The 13,383-nt window shown below is 38.9% G+C and overlaps 1 protein-coding gene across 2 annotated transcripts in view; it reads left to right on the top strand.

Annotated features, from left to right (window-relative positions):
- The window catches only part of lifra (LIF receptor subunit alpha a), a 33,438-nt gene that overhangs the window by 17,070 nt on the left and 2,985 nt on the right, over nt 1-13,383 (top strand). For both annotated transcript variants that reach the window (XM_057831573.1, XM_057831574.1), the window contains exons 8-17: nt 992-1,134; nt 2,116-2,269; nt 2,364-2,428; nt 6,908-7,145; nt 7,608-7,793; nt 10,005-10,097; nt 10,189-10,338; nt 10,407-10,544; nt 13,046-13,139; nt 13,267-13,333. In XM_057831573.1, the coding sequence (XP_057687556.1) occupies nt 992-1,134; nt 2,116-2,269; nt 2,364-2,428; nt 6,908-7,145; nt 7,608-7,793; nt 10,005-10,097; nt 10,189-10,338; nt 10,407-10,544; nt 13,046-13,139; nt 13,267-13,333 (1,328 nt within the window). The remainder of the gene's footprint in view (nt 1-991; nt 1,135-2,115; nt 2,270-2,363; nt 2,429-6,907; nt 7,146-7,607; nt 7,794-10,004; nt 10,098-10,188; nt 10,339-10,406; nt 10,545-13,045; nt 13,140-13,266; nt 13,334-13,383) is intronic.

The raw sequence follows: 13,383 nt of genomic DNA, 5'->3' as shown, positions 1-13,383 counted from the left end.
GCCAAGATAAGCAAATCTTACCATGTGTTTCAAAACAAGTAAGCCTGGATCAAAGCATAGCTTGAAGGACACCGGTAATTTTGGGGTGGGAGGGGGCGCAGCATGTCAATTGAGTGACACATCAAATACGACGAGGATGTAGGCTGAATAACTACAATGACATTAAGCAAATGTCACACATTGTGAACATAATACAAAAACCATGTCACATTTCGTCTCATCCTCCCATCGTCAGATGAAAATTGGCCATCGTCTAGTCATGTTGCAGTCATTTATAAATCGTCATTATCACGAAAAATGTGGTCATCAACAAAATGTTATTGTTATTGTCATCTTTAACAAAAAAAACTTTTCTGACTGTTGGAAATTCAAAGATGAAATTCATTTTCAGTATTTATTCTCCACGTCTCCCATAAATACAGGGTGTTCCAAAATGGTTGACCCCATTCAAATTGCCCAAACCTCGAAACTACTTGATGGATCTTAATGAAACTAAATACACTTTATGTTGAAGGTCATAAGTTTTAATGGTTAAATTTACAAAGAAAAGTACAAATATTTTTTGGTTCTATGACAGATTTTCATAAATGTTCAATATGAGCCCCGCCTGTGACTCTGCACACGTCGAGTCGGCATTCGAGCTTGTGTCAAACTCGCTATAGCATGTCTTTGGTAACAGTTTCCAGTGCAGCTGTAATTCTCTTGTTTAGTTGGTCCATTCTTTGCAAAATTTGTGAAGGCACGTTGCACTGTCTTTGGTGACTGAGTCCGAGCATACTCTAACACGCAAAATGCCTTTTCTTTTGAAGTGTACGGCATTTCTTAACCTGAAAAGATATACATTTTAAACGTTACACACAAAAACTTGAACCGTTTCTACACAAGTTGTGAAAATTTGAGGTCATTCCAACGAAAATTGTCAAAATTATTGGCTTACGAAATGGGGTCAAACATTTTGGAACACCCTGTATATGTATTTTTTCTATCCCAGTGCGCCCAGTGCCACCTTCAAACCTGAGTGCGGTGGTCAATGCTTGGAATGCCACTTTGCTGTGGACGTGGGAATATGGCAGTTATGACTCCCTCGCACTTGCCTGCCAGGTCGACCTCAGCAATCAGGGCAACGGAACAAAGGTCAGTTACTTTCATTGTGCACACATGAGAAAACTGCAGTGGTACCTTAAGATAACGAACGCGTCGGTAAACAAATAATGCATTTTACGAAAGATCTTTCGAAACTTATTTTGCTTCATATTACAAAAAATATTCAGTTTATGAAAGATGATATGTACTATAATTTGTATTTATTTATTTTTTTAAGTCATGCCATAAATGCGCCTGTACTGTCCTCGCTAAGACATCAGTGCTCAGTCTTAGCTAGACAGCGAGCTAAACTCCGCAAGGATGATGCCAGAAGTTGCTGCATTTATTGAGCTGTTCCTGACATCAACATGTTGCGGAGAGAAACTAAAAATGAAAGAAATCTTTCTCGTTCTCAATGACAGACATATTGACAGCAAAGTAAATCCGTGATTATAATTAGCTGCTGATAAAGCAATAACACCTATACAAACGGTTAGCATGTTAGCTAACATCCGCACATCGTCCAAAACAAGACATAACTCGCTTTAAATTTCCGATGACGAATTAAAATACACAGCAAACAATATAAAACATGGTACATACAGGCGTTGCCTCTGTAGATGTTTTACAAGGGGCTACATGACTTTGCGTGCGTAAATGCGGTCTTCCTCGTGTGCGTAAATATGTGCTTCTACGTGCTCTTAGCTGCTTGCACCAACATACAGTATAAGCATTGCCTCACTCGAAAGGTATGGTTTCACATTTTTTCTTCTTCTTTTTTTTTTTTTTGGGCCATATGTTTTATTATAGATTACAATTATTAACGGTATTTCAATCTTGTTTTACCCTCATTATAAACTTAAATATTGTGTTCATGGTAGTGTTTGGAACGAATTAGGTGATATTGATGAAATCATGATATTAAAGCCACTTTGAAACGAATCCATTTCATACCTTGAGGTACCACTGTATTCTTTATTTTCATATTCAACTATGTTTTCTCACATTAAACATTTTGTTGAATATGTTTAGCGCACCTTCACAGGTGCTGGACTAAGGTCAGTGCAGCTTTTGGAGCTCCATCCTGATGAGGATTACAATGTGAAAGTCCGCTGCGGTGCCCAGCAGAATTTCTGGAAGTGGGGAAACTGGAGCGAGCCCCTTTCCATCAAAACAAATATTGATGGTAAGGAAGTCTAGTGTGGAAACCACAAAGTTTGAAAAGCCTTGTTTCATGACAACAATTATTATTGTTACTATTATTAAAATCTTCATCATAGTTCCAGATCCACCTGATGTTTGGATGCATATCAACGATGACAACACTGGTCAGATCATTTGGAAGGTAATTGTGTGTGGGGTGTGCTTGTGTCATTTATGCATTCATATTATTGCATATATTCAAAGTTTTCTCATGATGGTGTGTTGTATAAATATTTACTCTGTTGGTTTTCCTAGGCAAGCTGTGATATTTCTACTGCTTTTTGCTGATTTGCGGCCATACTGTAGCAATGGATCTTTTGCAGAAGATCTGCCCCACCCTTAGTTACGGTTGCTAAGCCAACAAGCTTCGTCACAGTTATTGCGGGTAGACGTATATACCTGAGTATTTTAAGTGATTTTTTTGCAATACCAGTGCGACATCCTCCAGATTGAGGCAAAAGGTTTTATACAATGTGCGCAAACTACCCATGCGTAGAAAGGAGCAGCCAATATGTTACGTTACCTTTGAACCGGAAACTCATTACTCGCCGGCGGCTAGTTTCAAAATTACTACACCTTCGAGACTGCAATTATTTTGTGATCAGGGTTTTTTTTTTATGTGTGTGTGTGAACGCAGTTGAACGCATCACGCAGGAGCGAGCGTGAAGAGAGAGCACGCTCTGCTTTTACGAGTAGTCGCCGAGTTGTGATTGAAATAAAACTATAGAAAACAACGAAAGCATGACATCTTTACTTGGGATGTTACAATCGATGCTCAGTTGCGCTCTCACCACTTGGAAAATAACAAATGGAAGCATATGGTGTGGCGCTGCATATATTTTCTGGAAGCCGTAACCAGGAGTGCTTGTGCATAACAGCGGCGATCCTAGAAGCGGCGACAGTTTTGACAGAAATGTCATGGAAAAAAACTGATTGTGTGCCTCTTTGACTGGGGGTACCACGCAGTTCACTTGTAAGGGTTTAATTTTCCTCTACGCATTTTTATATACTCATGTTTGGTCGGCATTGAGTTTGGAGGGGCCAGCCCCGCAGATAGCTGATCGGAGACTTCAGGTGGGAGACGAGCTCTTTAAAAAATGCTCATCTCTGCGTCATCCGCAATGGGAGGACCACAAATGGGGACTGAATTGAAGCATATTATTGAGACGTAGTTTGAAGGTTCAAGAAGAATGTATGGAAAAGAGAAGTAGAAATGCCACGTCGTGATCTTCCGCCTCCTTTGTTTATGATGCCGTCATGCCGCACTAAAAATGGCGACGGCATGACGTCACTTCCTTAGTATCCGATTGTTGTACCGAGATAGCAGTCCATATTAAGCAGGGGGTAACATTACCCGCCTATATTATCCGTCTAACAACTAATCCGGATAATAGGCATACTAGTGTAGGCAACATGCCATATAGTCCAACGAATTACACATTTCAGGCCATTATCCATCCTAGTGTAGACGTAGCCTAAGGTAAACACTGGGAGGGACGCTGTACATCCTGACTTCTTCATCCATTGAAATCCAGTTGTTTTTTTTTGGCTTTGGGAAGGGAAAGAACCGCATTTATACTGATATACTTCTGGGGTACTTCATGTCTGATTTAGATATTCCATAGGCGCATCACTTCGTTGTTTTGGATCGCCGCATCTTTTTGAGCCTTTTCGTCTTCTGTAAAGATTTGGCGATCTCAAAACCACCAAATCAATCCATTAGGCAGTAGGGCATCCGGAAGCTTGCTCGCTTAACAACCGTCTCTAGGACGTATGGTTGGTCGATTGCCGTTTAGGAGGCGTAGTTTGCAAAACGGTCAATAGACCCTACTCACCAACGTCACAGAATGACGTGTCGCTGTATCCGGCCGCCATATTGTCCGTCTTTGTTTATCCGTATTCTCAATGGTTTCAATTTGTTGTGCAATTTATAGTGCAATTCATGGAAGCCCCGTTGCTTTCAGACGCTGTAAATTCATTGGATGCGTTGCATAAAAGGCGTTATGTGGAAAAGCTTCAGTCTATCCATTCGCCAGATCCATATTTGATGCCTAAAACGATATTTTTCGACCCGATGTCTTCGCCCTCTCTGCCTCTGCTACCCTGATATCTACAACTATCTTTTCCACAGAAACTCGGCCTATTCTCACGTAACTTTGAAAAACATTAAGAGCAGCACTCTAAGCAGCATTACCCTGTGTGATTTCTAAAATGGCGACAATCAAAAAAAAAAAAAAAAAAAAAAGTTGACTGCGATAGCTGACGCTTCAAGGATAGGTGGATATTGGACTATTTCTTCAATAAAACACGCAACAACTGTGTCTGCCTCATTTGAAAAGAGACAGTCGCTGTTTTCAAAGAGTTCGATGTGACGCGATAATGATAATACCGATAATTACCGAACAAGACACGCTGGCATGTACGACAACATTACAGGGAAGATACGCAGCGAGAAATTATAGCAACTTGAAGCTAGTTTAATTTCACAGCAGCAGTATTTCGCAAGAGCCCGAGTGTCGAAAGAGAACGCCACAAAGACGAGATTGTTGAAATTATGAATTAAAAAAAATAATAAAGCAAATGTGACACACAGAAGGGCTTGCTAAAATTTGTTTAAATATATTGTTCTATGTAAATCAGCCAAGGTAGCCCCCCACATTTTTACCACACCAAATCTGGCCCCCTTTGCAAAAGGTTTGGACACACCTGTTTAACTGATGATCCGTAGACGAGGCCAGCTTCTTTCACTTGGTATCAGCTAAATAATATTCAAAATATAATGATGGTGGCAGAAATAAGCATCTTGAATTTGAAACTGTATGTTGTCGGCGATTAGCCTCGCAATGATCTTAATTGTGGTTGTCAGCCCAAAACCCTCTAAATATATATTAAATGCATCTTACCAGATATAAAATGACTACTACATAATCCATGGTAATCGTTTGGAGCCCAGTTTTCTCGTCGAATTGCAGCAGTCCATCTCGCTCTCCTCTCCGGGTCTCTCGGAAAACGGTAGAACTTCAAGTCTCTCCGTCTGTCTTCTCTGTTATTGCAACCAACCGCCACACACACCTTCACCATTTTGATTATTAATGTTAACGAGCAGAAAAACACGCCATAATAGGAGGAATTTACGTAGCGGTAATGCATCAACGCGACGAGTAGACGGACAATATGGCGCGGAGGCGTGGTTGTGACGTCACGTGTCTTACACACGTCTTACAACTAGGGACAATCTGGAGTAGTGCTATCGCACTTCATATTTATTACATATTATATATGTATGTAGTGAGAGTGCTATCGCTAAACCATATAAACATTAAAAGCCCTAGCTCCATTGACAAATGACATGAAATACATTAGACTTGACAGTGGATGTTAGCAAGAACAAAAGATTTTGAATTGAAAATTTCGTAACTCACCTTCCGAGCACAAGATTCCTGCCAAATTTTCGTGTACGAGGACCTGTTTCACCCAACCAGCAACGTAGCATTTATAAGCCTCCAAGCTCTTAAAGTTTTTCTTAACTAAACTTTCATGAGAATAGGCTGATTTTGTGTGGACAAGATAGTTGTAAATATCAGGGTCAGGCAAAGATGGCGAAGACAGCGGGTCGAAAAACATCGATTTAGGCATCAAATACGGATCTGGCGAATGGATAAACTGAAGCTTTTCCACGTAACGCCTTCTATGCAACGCATCCAATGAGTTTACAGCGTCAGATAACACCGGGGCTTCCATGAATTGCTCTATAACTTGCACGACTAATTGAAAACAATGAGAATAGGTCTAAAAAATAGGTACAATATGGCGGCCGGATACAGCGACACGTCATTTTGTGACGTAGGTGAGTAGGGTCTATAGTTTATCCAAAAATCTAAGGTTGTTATTTAAATCCATGGGGACTGGTTGTAATGATAAGTGTTTGGTTCCTGTGGCAATGGCGACGCCTGATGGTTAAAAGGGAAATTTGATTTGTGTCAGATTTTTTTTTTTTCATGTTATTACCAAATTTGGAGGCCATTTCTTGACCAATCGCTTTAACAATTTCGTTCTTAGGGTTGATCACTTATTTTTGCGTCCTAGTTGCTAATTTTGAGGACCTGCCGATGCAGAGTTCTGATACGATACCTTAGCAATGTATCAAGAGAGAAAAAAAACTTTTTTTTTTAACAAATCTATTTAAATATAGAATAATATAATAAAGGTTAGTGCTGAGCAATGTGATTTATGAAATCCATTCACAGTAATGGTATATCTATTGTGACCTTTTTAAATCAAGTATTTTTGGCTGAACGTGCTATTAAAATGCAAAATGTTCTCGTTAAATGGGACAGAAATGAGCAGAATTACCGTATTAGGTAACACAACAGATCCTGAGACAGTCATGTGCAAATGAAATAAAAAGTAGCCTTGGCGGTTTCAAAATTCTAATGTCTAAATTCACTATTTCGATGTTAAATGTGTGTTGGCACACTTTTGTAACAAGCTTTCAAAATTCACTGAAACATACATACAAGCACTACTATTCCTGCAGCAGGTAAACTTGGATTCTATCTTGGAAAAAAAACGTCTGACTCGGGAAGTTAACTTCAGTCTCTCTTCCTAACGCTTTTCCTAGCCCCTGACAGCTCGACAAAGCCACGGTCAGATCACGTCTTATGAGGTGACGGTCTGGAGCCCTGAGGAGAACCTGCAGCACACTGAAACTCTGACCCCCGATTCTTTCACGCTGTCAGTCAACCTCACCCAAATGTCGGCCTTCACCAGTGACAACCAGATTATGGCAACTGTTATTGCCAAGAATGCTGCTGGAGGCTCGTTGCCCACAAGTGTCATTATACCTCTACGTGTCGAAGGTATGTGGTGTACAGTAGGAGTGTGACAATACAGTGGTACCTCTCCTTACTAGTGTCTCTACATACAGAATTTTCAGGTTAAGACACGCCTCAATGGGAAAAAATTGCCACTTATTACGAAAGAAATTTCTTGTTGAAAAGAGTGATGAAAATTCCAAAGTATTCTGATATACTGAATTCACTTATTTTTTGGTTCAAAGCAGATAATCCTACAATATTATTATTACATTATAAAAGAATTATGGACAGCAAACATACTGTCTTTTGTTTTTATCATTGGAGGAATTGGTTGTGACTACACTTTCAATTGTTTTTTTGGACTACTCTCAAACAATTGTGGTTATGGTAAAACTACCGTTACTCATAGTTGTTCCTTATATTTTGAAACAACTGTTGCTTCAATACTCTTATATTTTCTTAACAATATTGTATTTACTTTTTCAAAAATGTATTTTTCCTCAGACAAGACTCCCATCGTTGAAACCAGAGTGAATTACACAGACAGAGGTTTTCACCTGATCTGGCAGGACGAAACCAACTCAAGCTGCGGTTATGTCATCGAATGGCACAATGCACTCTGCCAGCGAGACTGCTCTGTGGAGTGGGTCAAACTACCAATTGGCAGCACAAATGCCTCTATTTCGTCAGGTAAGTCAAACCATGATTAATTTTACAAGCATTAGTAATTGTTTGTTGTTGTTTTTTTTTTAAATCCCATCTTGTTTTTTTGTATATTAGGTTTATTGTGCTGTTACAGCCCTCTTCTGGGGTTAAGCTTCAAATTTATCCGAATTGATTAGGCTTTATTGTTATTATTATAAACTACCAAGGTTAAACTATTCAATTAGAAGTAATCCAGTTTGTACTTGCAGTTTGCCCATGACCACTTCCTAGTTCTTATTTTTGTCATTGGCATTTGAGATACACTGAGCTAGATTGTCGCTTTATTTATAAGTTCTTATTGGGCTGCCCATTTTCACTGATTCAAAAATGACGCGACCAAGGCATCACCTGTGTCGTTGTCATGAAAGAATGTTCTGGTCTAACTCGAGAAGTCGGGAAACAGAGCGGATGTGACGATAACATCCATGTTTGAGGCTGACGGCAGCATTCGTGTGATGCAGTTTGCCTGTAACCCAACTTTTTTTTGTTTATTATTGCATAGGTTAATGGAGTATTGTTATTTAAATACAATTATACTGAAAATTTCATTGTAAATGTACAATGAATGAAAATTAGTTGATTTACCGTAGAATATAGCTCCTCAAAAAAAACCTCGACCGTATCAGGGGTCGACAATATAAATGGCCCGTTGGCCCGGACGTACTTTTAAAACCGTCAGGGCCACCAGAAAGCATGAACTACTTGCCCAAGGCCAGTAAAAATATTGAGTTGATCTTATTTCACATTAATACTCAGTGGTTCTGTGTATTGATGACGGTAAGCAATCCTGGTCAAAGACAACCTTACAGTCTATGCAGCCAGCTGTTGCTCTCCGTGGTTTGTAAACATACCTTGTTCCCCCGCTCGCTTGCTCCCGCGTGAACGCTTGCAACCTGATTACTGCTGCTGATTGACTGTCAGTATCTCACTAGCCACTTAACGTCATACTACAAGATGACATGTTTCTGAAACCCCCGGCACCCGGCAAAGCACCGGGGGTGGAGGGTGAGAAACCACTCAAGAGTCATTGGAGTTGAGGGAAAGCAAAATTGAATATGAAAAGAAAAGGGAGCAACTGCTAGAATTAGCTTGGCTTCGATATGACAAAAAAAAACGAGGTTTACTGTGAGGTGTGCTGATCAACGTTAACGAGTATGAAACCTAAGGTATGAACATAACGTGATTATTGAGCCGCATGACTACAGAAAAAATAATATCGGTCGGTCGGACGGTCTAGCTCACAGGTGTCAAACAGATTCCAGAAAGGGCCAAGTGGGTGCAGGTTTGCTTTCCAACCAATGAAGAGGACACCTTTTCACCAATTAGATCTTTTACATGTGTAATCAGTTAAACTTTGTCAGGTGTTGCTTGTTTCAGCAGGAAGTTCATTGGTTAAACTCTCTGCGTTGTATCGGTTGGAACAAAATCCAGCACCCACTTGGCCCTTTCTGGATTAGGTTTGACACCTGTGGTCCAGCTGGAAAATCGTTAGCCATAATTGCCTTAGTTATCGCTTTGACTTCCAAATTATTGCCATGGCAACCATACCAAGGGATAATTCCACTGGAGTGCCAAAGAAAAAATGTTTTTTTGTGTGTTTTTGGGTCGCTCCAGGTTGGTGCACCCCGTAAAGTTGAAAATTAATAACTGGCCATACTGGAGTGATTATGAAATGATTATGGATGTGATTTGGAATATGAATTGGAATAGGATTATTGGCACTACCTTCATATTTTTACACCGTTTTGCAGCAATTTTCAGTGAATCTACCCCCCAAAAATATGTCATTCATGATATTCAAGCAATTTTTTTTTTTTTTTTTTTTAAATGATTATTGGGATCAATAACTGACGCGTTGACCTTGGCCAGTGGTTTTGATAGTGGAGCCAGGTAAACTTCTAATCTAATTTCCCTTATTGTCTACCTCTGACTATTACCCCCCTGCCCCCCATGTTTAGTCTTGGCAATGTTTAAAAAAAAAAAAAAAAAAAAAAACGGAAAGAGTTTGGATTAATTTTTTTTCGCACTGTAATCTATGATTTCACTCTTTGGCTACCATTGATGGCAAACGACTTCGAATCTATTTGTCAAAACGTTATGAATGTCTATGATCTTCAATGGCAGTGAACGGGTTAGGGTTAGCTGAAAACTTTTGAAGCTGTTAAAAGCGCCAATGATCTCTCACCTTTTCAACAGCCAATTTTCAGCCAGGTGTGAGGTACAACATCTCCCTGTTCAGCTGCTCTTCAGAGCTGCTGCATCGTTGGTACGGCTACACTCAGGAGCTGGGTATGTACCACAAGCCTTTTTACCAATCAAGCAGCATTCCTTTTCCAAATTTCAGACTCTCCATTTAAAACGACTCCCTCTCCATCCCAAGCTCCCTCCAGAACCATCCCCCATTTGTCGATCAGTCAGCAGGGCTCAGACATTCTCTTGACATGGGGAGTCATGCCGGAGGTCAGCAGGAGAGGGTACATCGTCGGCTACAACGTTTACCTCAGCAATGACTCCCAACTTGTGCAATTAGGTAAATACTGTCTGGCTTCCTCCATAGTGCAGCAAAATTGCTATATCCTCTTTTCCCCTTGCTTGTAGCCAACATTTTGGGAGAAGACAGCAGGAAGTACACAGTTAAGGGTCTCTCTGAGGGCACCTATAAATTCACAGTCAAAGCTTACACCTCAGCAGGCGAGGACACAGGTGCCACCACTTCCATCACAGTGCAGCTGCTTGGTATGTGCAAATATTTTACTCCCTGTAAATATTACGAGTGTGTCAATATATCAATATCTTATGTATTGCGATACTTTGTATCCAGGTAGGTTATTAATATGCTGTCACCAAGAATTTATATCGTTTTAAATATGTAGGTGTCACTGTTTCATAGATTTGGGACTAAACATCGTTTGACAATATATTGCGATAGGAAACGTCATGATATGCATCATGTTTAAAAATTCCTGCTAATGATCAGTAGGTAGAATGAAAAACTTCCACCCACTTCACGAAGAATGGCAAGTAGTAACACGTGATAAAATTAAACGTCATTCAAACCTACGGTTTCAAAACAAAACTAAAATGATCACATAACAGCAAAGTAAATAGCATAATTAGCAATTAATAGAACAATTGGAAAACTATCTGAGGACGTACTTAGCATAGAACATGAACTTTGACAGTTATTCATAGCCTCAGTGCCACATTGCATGCTGTGAGGTAAGAGTTGCAATACTATATTTTGGGACAACAACAAGTTGACAGCAGGTGGCAGCAGAGGTTATCTGTTGCTTCCAAGGGAAGTGAGACTGAGCATTGAGCAGTGATGGGCGGCCAGATGAAGCTTCTTGAAGCAATGAAGCTTTGCAGACACTTGGTTCAAGAGCCAACAGTGTTGAAACTTCTATGGCTATTTATTTAAGAAAATATGAATGTGCTTGTGTTACTATGTGAACAAAATCTGGGGTTCCCGGGGTCTTAAAAGTCTAAAATTTTAAAAATCCAATAACTTTAACGCGTTAAAATGTCTCAAAATCGTTACTTTTATTTAGAAAATGCATAAACTTCAGACCTGCAGAGAGCCTGAAAATGCAACAAGAGCTATGAGGATAATTCATTATTAATTTTTATTTAGAAACAATAGCTTTCCCACAGTGTCTGCTTTTAAACAGCTTTTTTGGGGGGTGGGATTTCATTAGCTCTGGATAACATTCTTTCACAGCTTGAAATCTACAAAATGTAACAAAAAAGTTTTAATTACATGTGGCGGAAAACACTCAGGTGACTTGAAGTTCCGTTCTGAGACTCCCAATTTGGCCAACTTTCAAAATTGCCCGATATGCATGTGTGATACTTCATTAGAAAGCAGCGAAACCCTATCTGGAGGTGAGAGCATGAAAAGAATAGAATTAAAGATGCAATGACTTTAACGAGATATTATCGTGTACTTATCTCCTTTTGATCCAAAAACTCCATGTAGCATGTATCACTGAGTTTCAAGACACAGCCATTAATGGCCACAGCTGGATTTTTGGAGGATTTTATGGTTGAAACATGGTAATATAACTAGGGTCGTGATGCAGAAATCGCAGACATCAAGGAGTGGTTGAGATTTTCTTTTTCATATATTTAACCTTTTAAAGGTTTTTATTCAATTTTTCTTTGTTTGGATCGATTATTTATCATCTAACATATCAGAGAAAATGCGACAGTAACAAAAAAAAAATACAATTAAGCTAGAGTTATGAGGTTTTTTACAGACATCATTTTTTTCATTGTGACGTAATTTGTTTAAGAGTTTAAAATAAGCGAGTGAATAATTTTTTAAAGTTGTTTTTTTAAACAAAATATTAGACATCAATTAATGATTCAAAGCTAAAAATGACAGACATTTTGAATAATAAATATTATTAATTACTTGGGCTGTCAAAATTATCATGTTAACGGGCGTTAATTAATTTTTTGAATTAATCACGTTAAAATATTTGACGCATTTAACACACATGCCCCGCTCAAACAGGTTAAAATGAAAGCAAAGTGTCATTTCCACTTGTTACTTGTGTTTTTTGGTGTCTTGCCACCCTCTGCTGGCGCTTGGGTGCGACTGATTTTATGGGTTTCAGCACCATAATTACGGTATTATCGACATCAACAATGGCGAACTACTAGTTTATTTTTTGATAAAAATTTTTACAAACTTTATTAAAACGAAAACATTGAGGGGTTTAAATATAAAATTTCTATAACTTGTACTAACATTTATCTTTTAAGAACTACAAGTCTTTCTATCCATGGATCGCTTTAACAGAATGTTAATAATGTTAATGCCATCTTGTTGATTTATTGTTATAATAAACAAATACAGTACTTATGTACAGTATGTTGAATATATATATATCCGTCTTGTGTCTTGTCTTATCTTTCCATTCCAACAATAATTTACAGAAAAATATGGCATATTTTATAGATGGTTTGAATTGTGATTAATTACGATTAATCAATTTTTAAGTTGTGATTAACTCGATTAAAAATTTTAATCGTTTGACAGCCCTATTAATTACCTTTGTTTTATGGCCGGGTCGAAACAAAAGCAGTTGGGCGACTATTGTATTGTGGCCCTTACATTTCGAAGTGCATCGTATCGTGAGTTTAAGTGTATCGTCCCATCCCTAGTAAATACACATGTTCAGTCATTTCTCCATTGGGTTTAAGTCTAATATGTGTTCTCTGCCTTCCAGCTGATTGGCTCATCCTGGAAATACTTGCATCTCTTGGAGCTACTGCATTACTGCTGGCCATTGTCACCTTCCTTTGCTATAAGAAACGAAAATGGTGAGCCAGTGCCTCTTGAAACATGTATTAAGTGTGTTACCTAAATGATACTTTGAAGTCAGATAAAAAAATCCATAGTTTGATAATGCAAGCCCCATGATAACAATATCCATTTTTTAATCATCAGGGTAAAAACGGCCTTCTATCCTGACATACCTCAGCCCAAACTGAATGATGACTGGAGCAGGACACGGGTATGTCTGAGTTTAATGTCCAACCAAAATTTTAAGTACTCAAATGGAAT

Source organism: Corythoichthys intestinalis, chromosome 3 (assembly GCF_030265065.1).
Source record: "Corythoichthys intestinalis isolate RoL2023-P3 chromosome 3, ASM3026506v1, whole genome shotgun sequence".
Taxonomy (NCBI): Eukaryota; Metazoa; Chordata; class Actinopteri; order Syngnathiformes; family Syngnathidae; genus Corythoichthys; species Corythoichthys intestinalis.
The sequence above is the reverse complement of the archived record's forward strand: the minus strand, read 5'-3'. Positions and strand labels throughout refer to the sequence as shown.